Source organism: Sciurus vulgaris, assembly GCF_902686455.1.
Source record: "Sciurus vulgaris genome assembly, chromosome: 8".
In the NCBI taxonomy this organism is placed as follows: Eukaryota; Metazoa; Chordata; class Mammalia; order Rodentia; family Sciuridae; genus Sciurus; species Sciurus vulgaris.
In genome coordinates, this window is record NC_136468.1 from 78,905,809 (window position 1) to 78,921,298 (window position 15,490).

Below are 15,490 nucleotides of genomic sequence, written 5' to 3' on the forward strand. Positions count from 1 at the left end.
TTTTTGTTATAAATAGATGTTGAATTTTGTCAAATGTTTTTCTTCATCTACGGAGATGATCATCTGGTTTCTTTCTTTCATTGTGCTAAAGTGGTGTATCACATTTACTGATTTGCATATGTTAAATGATGCTTGCATCCCAGGGATAAAGCCTACTCAATCATGGAAAATCATTCTTTTGTTTTGTTTTAATAGTGGGAATCAAACACAGGGTGCTTAACCACTGAGGTACATCCCCAATTCTAATTTTCTTTTCTTGTAGTATCCTTGTCTGACTGTGTCAGGGTGATGCTAGCCTTATTAAATAAGTTTTGCAATATTTTTTCCTCCTGAATTTTTTGGAAGAGTTTGAGAAGGATTAATATTCTTTAAAAGCTTAGCAGAATTCAGCAGTGAAGCTATCAAATTTTAAACTTTTTTCTGATGGAAGATTTATATTATGAATAAAAATTATTGGTCTGTTCAAATTCTAGCCTTATTAAATGAGTTTTGCAATATTTTTTCCTCCTGAATTTTTTGGAAGAGTTTGAGAAGGATTAGTATTCTTTAAAAGCTTAGCAGAATTCAGCAGTGAAGCTATCAAATTTTAAACTTTTTTCTGATGGAAGATTTATATTATGAATAAAAATTATTGGTCTGTTCAAATTCTACATTTCTTTATGATTCAATCTTGGTATTTTTTGTGTATAGAAGTTATTTTTTTTAGGTTAATCAAATTTGCTAGACATAATTGCTCATCATAGTATTTTATGATTCTTTGTACTTAGGTGATGTCAGTTTTAATATATCCCTTTCATTTCTATTATTGTCTTTTTTTTCTTAGTAGTCCACCTAATACTTTGTTAATTTTGCTTATCAAAAAAAAATCTCATTTTCATTGGTGTTTTCTATTGTTTTTCTAGGTTCTTATTTCATTATGTCTATTTTGACATTTCTTACTTCCTTGCTACCACTAGCTTACTAACTTTGATCTTAGTTTATTCTTATTTTTCTATTTCCTTGAAGCATGCTGTTAGATTATTTTGGTGTCATAAATTTCCCTCTTGGAACTGCTTTTGCTGCATTACATAAGTTTTACATATTGTATTTCCATTTTCATTTGTCTCAAGATATTTTTAATTTTCCCTTTTAATTTCTTCTTTGACTCATTGGTTATTTAGGAACATGTTATTTACTTTCTGTGTATTTGGGAATTTTCTAAAATTTCTGTCAATTTCTAATTTTATACTACTGTGATCAGAAAAGGTACTTGATATAACTTTATTAAATCTGTTAAGGCCTTTTTAGTGCTCTAACATGATCTATCTGGAGAATGTCCCATATGCAGTTGAGAAAAATGTATCTTCTGCTATTGTTGGAGGAAAAGTTTGTTGGGTATATTTGATCTGAGTGTTTTCCTATTCATTTTCTGACTTAATGATTTGTCTATTGCTGAAAGTGAGGTATTAAAGTTTCCAACTACTATTGTGTTATAGTCTATCTCTCCCTTTAGATCTAGTAATACTTGCACTTGCTTTATGTCTTTAGGTGTTCCCGTGTTGGAAATAGATATTTATAATTGTCATCTTTCCTTTCTTTTTTGTTTGTTTATTCTTTCTTTCGACTAAAACCAGGGCCTCATGCATGCTGGGCAAACACTAACACTGAGCTACATCCCAGCCCATTTCATTTTGTATTTTGAGACAGGGCCTCACTAAGTTGCCAAGGCTGTCTTTGAACCTGTGATCCTGCAGCCTCACGCTCCTGAGTAGCTGGGATTATAGTGCATACCATCATACTGGTTTATAATTGTCATATTTCCTTGATGAATTGATCACATTGTCATCATATACTATTTCCTTTTATAGCTTTTTTTTTTTTTTTAAACTCACATTCCTTTTTATCTGATAGAAGTATAGCTGCCCCTGTTCTCTTGGTTTATATGTGCATACAATATTTTTTTCTATCCTTTTACATCATTTCATCCTTTCCATCTATGTCTTTTGATTGCAGATTTTTAATACACTTATATTCAATCATTTTAATCCTATACTTTCCATTGTATTCTATTCTTGTTTCAGTAATATACTATTTTATTAGTTTTACAACATGTTTATAAAACATTTAAGGTCTAATTTCCTCTGATGTATTTTCAGCACAAACTATGCAAAAACATATTTTTTATTTTAATTTTAGAATTCTTTTAAAAAATTCTTGAGACAATGTATCATGATTGCCTTAAAAAATATTTTTTGGATTGAATCCAGGGCCTTATATATGATAGAAGGCATTCTACTAGTGAGCTACAATCCCCGCTGTCTTAAAATGTTTTAAGTATAGGGGGAACTATCATTTTATGATGATCAGTCTTTCTGTCCAAGAATACAATACATTTTTCCATTGGATTGTAATATTTTAAATCTCTTAAAGGTAGTCAATTTTGGTTCACAGAGTTTTTGTATGTTTTCTGCCAAGTTTGTTCTGGGATATTTAAACTTTTTGGTTGCCATTAAAAATTTGATAGTTTATAAATTTATTTGAATGTGATTTTTATATATTTAAGTGCTATTGATTTTTAGAGGTCAATTTATTCTCATGTAATTTGAGTTTTCATTATTCCGTATAGTTTTTGTTGTTCCCTTTAGTTTTTCATGTATGCAGTCATCATGTACAAATACTTGTATCCTCTCATTTCCAAATTTTATGCTTTCATTCACCATTGTTTAGTCTCACTGTCTACTCCAGAACAATGTTAGTAGTTATCTTTTTTAGTCATTAACGGGGCACTTCTCTTTGTTTTCCCAGTATGATGTTGACACCCCCTACCCTGAACACGTATTTTGTTAAGTTCAATTTAAATCAATTAATATTTTTAAATATCAGCTTAAAAATTTAGACAAAGATATTGTATTCTATTAAACATTTTTCCAGCATTTGTGGAGATTTAAGATACAGGTATGATTTTCCTCTTTATAGATAGTAAGTGATTTTACTTAATAGTTTCCATAATCTTTAATCGTCCTGGAATTTCCAGACTAAACCTCATTTTATGAGGGCTGGACTTTACTGATGTATTGTTTGTTACAATAATATTTGGAACTATATTCTGTGGACTTCTTTTATTGTAATATTTGACCAGTTTTGAAAGTGCTTAACCAATTCTCATTCAATATGGTATATTTCTTCTTTAAAGAATATTAGAATTGGATGCTCTTTAGATATTTCATAAATTTGGGGGGAAATTTTAAAAAATAGGAGGTTTCTCAAAGGATAAAAAAGTTTGACCATTGTGTACTTGATTGATTAACTATGAATATACATTTGAAAAAACTCCCCAGATTGTTTTGATGATCAGACAAGCTGAAGAAGTGTTGCCTTAAAGCAATTTCCTATTTAAGCTTTTATAATGCTTAATGCTAATTATTGATACTGTTTAGTTTATATAACTTATCTCCAAAAGCCTACTTAGGTAATGAAGAATTTAATACACTGGTATTTATAGCTTTTTTTAAACATAAAAAATTTATTCTAACAGAAACTATTTTTCCAAACCAATACAAGAATAGAACAAATACTTGAAGCAACCCTTCAAAAGCTGACATGCATGTTTTGGGAACTTCTATGAGGCATCTGTATGATCTATGGAAATTAACTGAGAGGTATTTTACCTTTTCTGAGCATGGAAGAGACCTTCTTCATAAGTTTGTACCCAAGTGATGTCATCGCCCCATCCTGAAGTAGAAAGGAGAAATTAATTAATTAAGCTACAGAGGAATTCTAAAGTGGGGTTTTGATAAGCAGGTATCTAACTATAGACATTTAACTCAGTTACTAAGCAGTTGTCTAGCATGCGGTGTTGAGGATACACAATTCTAACTGGCTTACAAAGAGTGCTGTCCTTTTAGATTATAGTATGGAGGATTTAGGACTGTGATTCAAATAGGCCCATGGCTTTGAACCTGGTAAATATGTAATAAAGGCTGTTACGGTTAGTGATGGCTAAAAGGGCATCTTGGAATCATGCAAAGGCTCTGGTTTTCAAAATGGCAGGAAATAACAGTAATCTTGTCATACTTTATAAAACTGTCAGGGACCTTTTGGAATGGACTCCAGAGTATCTTTGTATATTGGGTACCAAGAGATGTTGACCCTTCAAGAGAGTATAGCTTGTAGGAAAATGGAATTCCAAACTTTGCTTTGTGTTCTGGCTTGAAAAAAATTCTGTTGTGAAATTTCATGATTAAAAACACAATAAAATACATGTGTTTTAGAAACACCTTAAAGAATGGAGAAGAGTAATAGAAAGTGACGAGTAGAGAGGGAACCCAAGTAGTTGGGAATATATGTTAAAGATTAAAGAGTAAGACCATCAAGAAATGTGCATGAAACATCTAGGAACATTGCAGTGTATTTTCAGAAATTGCTTTGGATAATGAGGCAGATTGAATTCATGTGAAAATTAGAAATATTAGGGTGCTACTTTGAACCTAGGTCCTCTTTTGTGTTTCAAATGTGCAGATTGCAGTTTCTGGTTTTGATATTATGGATAAATAATAGCCAAGAATTATGAAGCAAGATAAATATGATTTCATGTTTTTTGCTCTTTGTTTGTCCTTTGGTAATAACTATTGAAATATAATCCATGTATGTACACAAATTGCCTATTGAAAATACACCTTTTTTTCAGTAGAGTCCCGGAATTATGCAGCCATCACCATGATCAATTTTAGGACATTTTTATCACCTCAGAAAGAAAACTTGTGTTTGTTAGCTATCACCCTCCCTCCTTAGCAATCTTTCCATCTTCCTCAGCCCTAAGAAACCCCTAGATCTATTTTGTGCCTCTATAGTTTGCTTTATCTGGGCTTCTCACATAAGTGGGTTCACCCTGTGTGTCACGTATTGTGAATAAATTCTTTCACTTAGCACATGTAGTATCCTATATTAGTACTTAATTCCTTTGTTATGGTTGAATATCTTTGCATTATATGGATATGCCACATTTTATTTATGCATCCATTATATCGTGAACATTTAAGCCATTTGCACTTCTTGGCCTTTGCAAATAATGCTGTCCTGAACACGTGTACAAATTTTTTAATGAGTATTCACTTTCATTTCTTTTGGAATAAACCTTGGAGTGGAATTTTGGAGTTAAAATGGTAACTCTAATTTTTTTTTTTTTAAGGATTCCCTGAATGTTTTCCAAAGTAGTTGTACCATTTTTTATTCTCACTAGCAATGTTATTGATTTGTTTTTCTTGATTTAAAATCTTAACATTTGGAAGACACCTTCTGTGAACATCCTGCCTTAGTGGAACTCTTCCTCCCTGTAATAATCCTGAAAAATTATCTTTCCAACTTGAGTACATGTGATATTTTTATACCACATTTTGCATTAAATAAAAGTTATTTTAAAAACAGTAAGAGAAACTAGACACCTACTTAATTTTCCCTCTTCTGTTGCAAATATCATTCAATGCTGGAACTTTCACAATGGGAAAATCCCTACTCTGTTCAACTTAGTTCCAAATATAAAATACTCATCTTCTATATCCCTTATTCCACTAAGCATTGGGAATACAAAGGCAAAATAACCTTACCCCTACTCTTAAAAAGTCATTCATAGCTCTGCAGGGAACGCATATTATAATTATTTTTTATAATTTGTAATAATCCCAATAAGCCCAAGATGGGAGAAAGTTTAAAATTGTCATCAGGGTATACATTCATTACTATAATTTCGTCTCTAGCTTTGACTTTGTTTTCTTGTCTTCTACGATTTTATTCATTCATTTATTGACTATCTACTAGGTGTCAGGTACTGGACTGGGTCCTGGGCAGTTCTTTTGATTCAAAGGAGGTTAGAAATTTTCCTGGTCACTAAATGTGTGTGTGTGTGTGTGTGTGTGTGTGTGTGTGTGTGTGTGTGTGACTGTCTGTCTTCAACCAGCACACACCTTTTCCCTATCAATCTTCCTTTCTCTCCTTATCACTGTCTACCTAACTGGTGCCACTCTCTGTTCCAAGGGGCTCTATATGTTATTTCCTGACCCACACTCCTTCCTCTTACCCTGCATTCAATCCTTATTAATTCTCAGCCTCACTCTCTCACTTATTTCCTACATAGCAATAGATAGTAAAAGGCTTACCCAAATAGTTCAATTCTTTTTTTTTTTTTTTTGTACTGGGGATTGAATCCAGGGGTGCTTAACCTCTGAACCACATCCTCAGCCTTTTTGTTTTTATTTTGAGACAGGGTCTCACTAAGTTGCTGAGGCTGGCTTGGGATCTTCCTGTCTCACCCTCCCATGTCACTGGGATTAAAGGCATGTGCCATCATGCCCAGCCCAAATATACCTATTTTTTTTTTTTTTTGTATGTATGTGGGGGGGGAGTGGGTACCAGGGATTGAACTCAGGGGCGCTCAACCACTGAGCTACCCCAAACCTATTCTGTATTTTATTCAGAGAGACAGAGTCTTACTGAGTTTCTTAGTGCCTTGCCATTGCTGAGACTGGCTTTGAACTCATGATTTTTCTGCCTGAGCCTCCCAATTCACTGGGATAACCAGCGCTGGCCCACCACACCTGGTTATACCGATTCTTAATGATGGGGTTCTCAACTAATATCAGTTGTCTTCCCTGTTAAAGTAGTTTAAAAATTAAAATAGCAGAACAATGAAGTCATTTAAGATATGTCATACATACTCAAATAAAATTTTCATAAACTTCACCAATCATTTAAAATAATATTTAAAAATGGGCATGCAGAATGCTGATGGTATAGTTACAGTATGTTACTTTACTCTCACAGGAGGTCTTGACAGGCAAAATGATTACGTTAGTCTTTGGCATTTTAAGGTTATTGAGCTCATTTATTTTATCAGGTATATAGAGATCTATATAATACATTATATTTAGGAAAATAATTTCCCTTTTTACTATATTAACAAAAAAGTGTTGCCTTTCTAGATAAATAGTTTGTCTGGTTCAGCTTAAGTTGAATTAGTTAACAGGTAAATAATGATGTACACTTGGCTGGTACTCAACATATCTGTTAAGAAATGAATGAACTTGGAAAGTAAGTCAGTGTTTGAGAACTTGAAATTATACTATGGTTGATTTCAATTTGTTTGCTAATTCACATTACCAAATAGTGGCCAAGTAATTTGTGATTATACTGATAATTTTGAATTAAATGTGGGGCAAATGATTTTGTTAACTGGAAAGATAAGAACCAACTCTGAGAATTTTTTATTCAGAAAATTTTTTTTGTATATGAATATAGATTAGTTTCTTAGTACAAAGTAAAATAGTAAGTAGAAAAGTAGAAATGTTTTCTAAACCCGTAGCCAATGACAAGTCTAGATTATGATGTCTAAAACTGTAGTTATTTCCAGAATCATTATAGCAAGGACATGATTAGCCAAAATTCTTAGAGGCTGGGATAAAGTAACATTTTTCTGAATAACCTTCTATAAAATCATTCCAAATTATTTTCTTGCCTTAATAAACAGAAGACTGGGAATCAGAGCAAATACTGAGTTATCTTAGTTTGCTTTTAGAATACCATTATGACATATTGATCAGTAATTTTCTAATTACCAAATTATAGCTATCAAATCAATTTCCCACTATTTCTACAAAAGATGCCAAAAGTGTTATTATTTGAGGGCTAGTTTGATTCACTGCCTAAAATCAACTGGTTCCTTTTTTTTAAGTCAAGTTTGAAGTCATATACAACAAACATCTAGTTAATTATTTGCTTCATATGAGAATATTGGTGAAAATACTAGATATTTTTAAAACAATCTAAGTGACTGAATTTAGAAAATAAAATGAGATTACAGTACCTCTTGACAGTGTCTGTGCAGGTCTCTTTTCCTTTCTGATTGCAATGGCAAGGCTGGAAGAAACTGTGATAAGTAAGAGGAAGAGGGCCAAAGCTGAGTGTAACATCACGTCTTCCAGAGAACCCCTCAGAAGAAGCTAGATGACAAAAGGCATTTTCAGTATCTAGTGGGTTCCTTCAGGCTGTGATTAAAAGACACTGACTAAGAACTGGACAGAACCTGTGCTGACAGGTCACTCTATGATTTCATATGGTGTAACCTCCTACAACTTTGGTTCACCATTTTATTTTAAAAATATTTTTAAAATTGCAGATGTCAAAAAGTCAGGTACTGGACCTCCTGGTCATGGTGAGATGTAATTGAAAGAGAACAGGGTGATGACCCCACAATCCTGCTTCTGGATTGCCCTGTAGTGCATGCGGCCCCACAGTGAGACTCAAAGAAGATGGTGTTAATCACATTTAAACTACAAAGTGCAATGCAAAGGTGACTTTAGCATGCAGGGATGCTAGTCACCTTTTTTGTATTTAGATTCTTCCGAACTTAATAGTCAATAAAACACTCTAACTCTATACCAAAATAAGATTAGGCACCAACAAATGTTGCTTAAAATGGAAATCAGGAAAAATTGAGTATGGATGAGTCTTATCTCTCAGTGCTTCGCAGTCGAATGTCTTTCTCATCCTTTCAACAGTTACTCAACCTTTTGCCCCTCAGTTTATAAATTCAGCTCTTTTTAAAAGCCAAGCATTGTCACATTGCTATGAATTAAACGTACATATATAAAGAATCAAAATAAATGTAACTATATCCTTCACATTTATATATTCACTTAATTTCATTGAGTCATTTTTCTCATGGACTTGTGTTATGCAGTAGTGAATTCCCCACCAAAATGATGAGATTCCCTGACCAAAATACAGTGAAAGACTGTTTATGGATCCTGCTCAAACACGGAAGTTACTATATTTAACTGTAATAGGTAAGGAAAGTTGAAAGATTAGTAAAACACAATGACAGCATTGGCAAAACATTTGTAATACTCTAGTCAATGTCAAATAGCAATTGTAGCACGGGGGATGCAGCAACTCAGCAGTGAAGTTTACAGATTCCAGGTTTCTGCAGACATTTCCTCATTGCTTGCGTTCTAGTGTTTTCTCTTTTGTAGTGGTGTATATCATGTTTCCTCTTTGAATTGACAATGTTTGCCACTGCTTTATTTAAATTATTTCCCTTCCCGTTTATTACTTTGTAGTCAGGCACTAAAAACCCTTGTCAAACAGTAACCACAGAATCTGATAAGGATCCCAATTTAAGTTCCTATTACTTATTAAACCAATAAACATTTCAGAATGTCATGTTGTTCCTTAAGGACTGGTCATCTTGTATCTTAAAGGCTGAATCAAAGAGAAGGTAGATTTTAGTAAGGGATAGAGACAGCTGATGCAGGGACACAAATCCCAGCGTGGGAAGAGCAGGTTTAGTCAGGTTGAGAGGTGCAATGGAGAAACTGAAGCACCATTAGGTTACAGTCTTTTTTTTTTTTTTTTTTTTGTAGTTGTTGATGGACTTTTATTTTTTTTTAAATTTATTTACATGTGGTGCTGAGAATTGAACCCAGTGCCTCATACATGCTAGGCAAGTGCTGTATCACTGAACCATAGCCACAACCCCAATCCCTAGAATGGAGTCCTAGCCTGAGTCTAGTAGCTTCTGTGGATGAGCTACAGTAGGCCAAACAAAGAAAAAACCCTGAAACTTTAGAAACTGTTATGTGCTTCTGTTCATTTTCCTTGAAAAGAGGATCTCAAACTGCCTTCACATTCTTCTGTGATCTTGGATGGGAAGAAGAGGTAGGAAAAGTCACTCTAGAGAAAGCATTAGAAAGGTTCTCTGTTAGGAGCAGAGATAAATGGTGGAATCTAAATTTAAAAATAGAAAGCATAACTTTATCATATCTGCTATTTAAAACCTGCCAAGTTTAGCGTTGAATGGGAACTAAATCATTTTTAATTTCAAGCATTTTTATACTATTGTCAAATATTTTCTATTTTCAAAATAAAAATCTTAATTTCTTGTTTATATTATTGGTTAAAATAGATATTAACTATATTCTATGACAGCAATACAACTTGAACTTTTTTTTTTTAATGAACAATACTTGCATTGGTAAAGTATGTCTTGCTGAGGGGGTCCTTCACTCCCAGTTGCAAGTCTAAGCTGCTTGGGGTACAGCTGAATATAACATTGCAGTAGCTTATGTACCTTGGAAGCACATAACAAAATATCTAAAATTGGGTTTTATAAACTGGCCAGTTAGTGTTTTCCTACACTAGGATATTACTTTTCAAAAGTAGTTCAACCTAAATCATTCACTTGTGTATTGTTAAAATTTTCTGTTTTAAAATAAAACAAAAACTTAAAATGTACAATAAAAGAACCATTGTTACTTCTAGTATAACTTTTACAGTCATTTTTTGAATAATTAGAGTTTACATCGTTACTATAAATGAAGAATAAAACTATGAAACCAGCACAGGAAATTCAGAAGAAAAATACAATTTCATTTCACTCTCCCACCCTTTACTTTCAAAGAGCAAAAACAGATCAATTAAATATAATAGAGAATGACCCCTGATTTAAGTAATCTGCAAATTGCTTGCTTACCTGAACTGGCCAGTGCTCTTCTTGGAAGTGTATTCTGGATGTTTCTGGTTAAAAAAGGGTGTGGATTTATAGACACACACACACACACACACACACACACACACACACACACACACACACACACACACACACACACACACCCGACCTACAATCTCACCTATAGAAACAGGAACCTTGTCACCAGCAAACTTACCAGACTAGGGTTGTCTGAGAAACTCTGTATGTCTTTCCAGTTCTCATGCTTCTCTCAGTAGAAAAGCTTTCGTTCTTTCTCTAAATTAAGATTGAATGTCCTCATAAAATGAGGCCAAAGACCATCTTTGTATTCTTTTTCTCCTACCTTTTATTTCCCAAGGTAATTTAATGTTTGGCTGGAGTTCAGCACCAAAAAAAAAAAAAAAAAAAAAAAAAAAAAGAAAAGAAAAGAAAAAAGGGAATGAATGTAGAAACTGTACACCATTGTTCTCTATGAGCGTTCTGGGAGGTTTACAGATTAGATATAAAGCAAATAGAAATTCCTAAGCGTTACTCTGTTTACAGGAATATAATTAACCACTACAGAGATCAGATTCTTTTTTTTCTGAGAGAGAATGAAATAAAAATGGTGTTTTAAAATTCAGTACTTTCATAATTTGATTACTCTTTACAATCTTTTTGTGCAAAAAAAAATTTATCTATTAGATATTACATTTATCTATTAGATATTATTTAATTATTTAAAATGATCTAAAGCAGGGGTGCACAATTCTGGTTCATTTGTTTTGGTGTAGTTCAGGAAGCTGAGAATTCTTTTTATATTTTTAAATGGATGGGAAAAAATCAAAGGAAGAATCATATTTTGTGATATATGAAAATTGTATGAAATTTGAATTTTAGTGTCCACAACTGTCTGGTTTGGTGGATGAAGTACAGCCTTGTTCTTTGCTCACATATCATCTGTGATTGCTTTCATGCTGCAACAGCAAGGCTGAATCTGTGTAACAGGAGCTGTGTAGCCTGCAAAGCCCCAAATAGTTACTAACTGACCCTTTATAGAACATGTTTATTAATCCCTAATCCAGGTTATCATTCTTAAATTCCTTCCTTCCTCCCTTCCTCTCTTTGTCCCTCCCTTCCTTTCTCTAATTTGTCTATTTTCTCTGAGTATATTAACAAATGCAGTTCTAAATTATTGGAATGATGACTTTCTTATTCTTGGTATTAAGGAGAGTATGATTCTAGTGCTTTTCTTTAGACACAGAGCTGAATTTGGTTTACCGTGTTAAGAAGGTAGCCATTATTCCTATACTACATCTCTTAAAAGCACAAATTGATTGTTTACAAAGACTGATATATGAATTTCCTCGTTTGATTTAAAAGGCTTATCATTTTTCAAATGGAAACATTTTCATGATGCTGAAGAGACCTCATGTAGCCAGGCTGCATTATTCTTTTACTGTACCACTGATTTGTGTTATCATCTAATTGTGCTTTCTTCCTTAAACAGGACTTTTCCCTGGAACATGCTATTCAAATGTGAGTCTTCCTGCTGGGGTTAAGAAGTTGGACCTATAATTTTAATTTTAAATTCAGGATTTATAAAGCGAAGAAACAGTTGCACTATAATCTCTAAATTTCACTGTTAGTGATAGGACTGGTAAAATTTTCAACTTGTTCTCGATTGGGAGTGGTTTAAGGCTAGATCTCAAAATATTCTGTCATCTTTGTTTAGCTTTACATGTAATACTTGCTTTGATAGATCATCACTTGAGAACAAGCAAGGGGAAGCCAAGTATTTATGGGGTAGAGAAATTAGGTTGAATCAGGTGATCAGTCTTTGGGTCTCTCCCACTAGTGTGAAATGTAATTTAATGTAATTTATCCTCTAACCCAGCACAACTTTGAGAGCAAAAAGAAGTAATAAGTCATTGGGATTATATGATTTTAAAATAATATTTTGAAATATTGATTTATTGTATAATAGATTACAAATAGTTTTACTAAAGAGTATGTTCAATAGTAAAATTCTTTAAAATATGTATATGTACATTAAACAAAATTAAAAAATATTTTGGGTACATTTACATTAATCATTTTTTAAACTCTACTTGTCTGAAACCAGGTGACTGACTTTGTCCCCCCCTAAGAATTTTCTGGTATTAATTTTCCTTTTTTTTTAAATGTGATCTTGTATTTATTTTTCAAAAAATTTTCATCATCTTAGAAGTTGTCCCTATGGTTTTCATATTAGGACATGTAAACAGCTCATCTGATACTTCTTTGTAGATCATACTATTTTTAATAAGGAAATACTCTTTCCATAGGTGCTGGGTTACCTGCTAAGTTTAAGATAATTTGGTTTGATGGAGGATAGCTTCAATTTTAATTTTAATCTTATTGAAATATTATTTTAATACTGTATTTTAGTCTAAATTTAGAATAACTTCTTCAACAGAAAGTTTTATAAGACAAAAGATGTAAAATAAGTCATCTCTTTATAATTATTTTCAAATTTTCATTGTTTTAAGCTATAAAATTATAGATAATATCATTCTAGGCAGCAACAGAATATAAATGTGTCTAATTATATGCTCTTAATAAATCAATATATCCCAGAGTCACTATTGAGTTTTTCAAGGGCAGTGACCTGTATTTTTACAAGTTTAATTGGTCACATAAATTCATAAATTAAATTTAGGAATAGGATTACCTATTTGCTCTGTGTATGTGTGTATATACATAAAAAGACTGAGAGTGGAAAGCAGGTTTCCCACCACTCTGTGTGTCTCCTTCCTAGACGCACTCATTCTGATTAACTTCTTGAACCTTCATCTATATATATATTTTCTCTATATTCAAACGTAAGCATATTCATTTATCATCTATCATCTCTGTGTACACCTTTCTATTTATATCTTTCTATCAATACTTCTGAATCTAATTTTTTTTAATTTAATAAATATTGAAGATTGTACCTTATCAGTACAGGTATTTATGAAACTATTTAGTAAATTAAAGAGAAAGGATATCTTGTAGAGAGTATTTAATCTGTCTCTATTTTCCAAATCCATCAGAGGCAAACACTTTCCTTGAAAATAAGGAATCATTAAAAAAAGACTCTGAATTAAAGAAATAGATGCCTCCAGAATTTGTTAATGAGTGATATTATACCAATCATTTAGAAACAATATTTTTACAAGCCTCAGATGTGCAGTTTCTACAAGCTGCACATTCTTATTCTGTCAAGAATGGTTACATTTCCTATTGCAAAATAGTAATTTTCCATATCCAGTAAGTACCTCAAGTCCCTGAACTTTTAGTGTAGTACATCTAAACAATAAACTTGGTATTTTCACAGTATGGATATAATGAAGTTTTTTCCTTGGTACTGTGAACTAAATAACAATACTAGAAATTCAAATTCTTCTATAAGTCCCTTGTTATAGCCTATGGTGATGATTCTAGTACTTTTTTCTTAGAAAGCTCCCATGTCTTGAATTTTTCTTCTCATGATGGGAAATTGATGACTTAAACTGGTCAGTTTTCCTGGGGTTCAGTTAGGGAGGCTCTGTTTTGAAAGGTATGGGTGAAATTAAAATGAAATATGCAGAGCTGGGTCTGCCATAGCAAGTATGAAGAAAGATCCAGAAACAGTTTTTAAATGGATGGAGAGTAGATACACATAGTGGGAAGGAGAAGGCAGAGTCAGAGAGTCACAGAGCCAGGGAAATGTGGGAGATAAGCAGGGGATCTGTGTTACACAGGGGTCAGGCTCTTGGGAAATGGTGAGAGAGTTAGCTCCCCTTTAAGGGCTGGGGAGAATGTGGATATGGCCTTACCATATGATTAAAGGAAGAGGATCTTGTTAAAATGGCTGGGTAAGTATCTTGGTGGTAGAGTACTTATATAGCATGCATGAAGGCCTGGGTACAATCCCCCGTGCCACAAAAAGATGGCAAACACAACATTTATAATGCATCAATTAAGATTTCAAGGTTATACTGCAAAAACTAAGTATATCATAAGCTGCATATGTGAAAATACCAACCCATAGAAGGAACCGCATTTGTAGTTAACTCAAAATCTTTGTATAGGGAATCATTTTTATTTTGATAACTTCAAAAATCCAAATAGAGTAGTGTTCAATGAAGGAGGATATAGTTCCTCCAGTTGATCTTCCACTTCACACAACCAAATGCAATACTTGGTCAAGGATCTTATGGGCTAAATATTGTACATACAAACCCACAATGAAAATTTATGTTCAAAGACATATTTCCAAAACTCAAGTAAATTGCCTGTTATAACTTATATAATCACAAATTTATATTTTGTGTGCTTTGTGATTAGTCAGTACACTAATAGTCCTCAGTCCTGCCAAAGCTCTTCATGCATTTCCCTCTTAATTGATATGGGATTTTTAGGTTCATATTTTTATATTAACTATATAACCCTTTTAAATAGTTGCTGTATTAAATACATTTGGTGCTTATTTAGGACTGCTTTTCTTTCATTTGGATCTTTTTTCTGACAGATACTGATTTGGCTTAATTATTCCCTTTCTTCAGTGCTATTTCATATTTCGGGGAGATAGGCCCCATTGCTAGCCCAGAGAGAAATCTCAATTATAGTCTATTCCAGTGATTATCAACCAGGGACATTTGACAATGTCGGGGGAGATTTTTGGTTGCTACAATTGGGAATGGTGCATTTTAAACTCCTTACAATGCACAGCACAGCTCCTCACAACAAAGACTTGGAATGTCAGAAGTGCTGAGGTTGAGAATCCCCGGTCTATTTTATTTTAACACAAACATGGTGCTCCCCTTCCGGAAAAACTGTTTATCTATAAACAATGTAGTGTTATTCTTGCCTATGAAATACGGGGGTAAATCGAGGGAAAGTTTCTTTTATTTTTTCCCTCAATAAAAATCAGTAAATGTAAAGAAAATGGTTCCTTTTATCCTTTGGAAATGATCATGTCTGGAAATGTGGCAGTCAATTTGATAT

The 15,490-nt window shown here is 33.0% G+C and overlaps 1 protein-coding gene across 5 annotated transcripts in view; it reads right to left on the reverse strand.

Moving 5' to 3' along the window:
• Nucleotides 1-10,970, reverse strand: part of AGR3 (anterior gradient 3, protein disulphide isomerase family member) — a 35,101-nt gene extending 24,131 nt beyond the window's left edge. For 2 of the 5 annotated variants that reach the window (XR_013765811.1, XM_079151501.1), the window contains exons 1-3: nucleotides 10,502-10,572; nucleotides 7,835-7,970; nucleotides 3,648-3,711 (exon numbers count right to left, since the gene is read on the reverse strand). Coding sequence is in view for 4 of the 5 variants with exons in the window: in XM_079151501.1 (XP_079007627.1) it covers nucleotides 3,648-3,711; nucleotides 7,835-7,940 (170 nt within the window). In the remaining variant the exon portion in view is untranslated. Of the gene's footprint in view, nucleotides 1-3,647; nucleotides 3,712-7,834; nucleotides 10,479-10,501; nucleotides 10,573-10,694 lie in introns of those variants that run through there. The other 3 variants (XM_079151504.1, XM_079151502.1, XM_079151503.1) reach the window with 3 other exon arrangements.
• Between the last annotated feature and the right edge of the window lie 4,520 nt (nucleotides 10,971-15,490).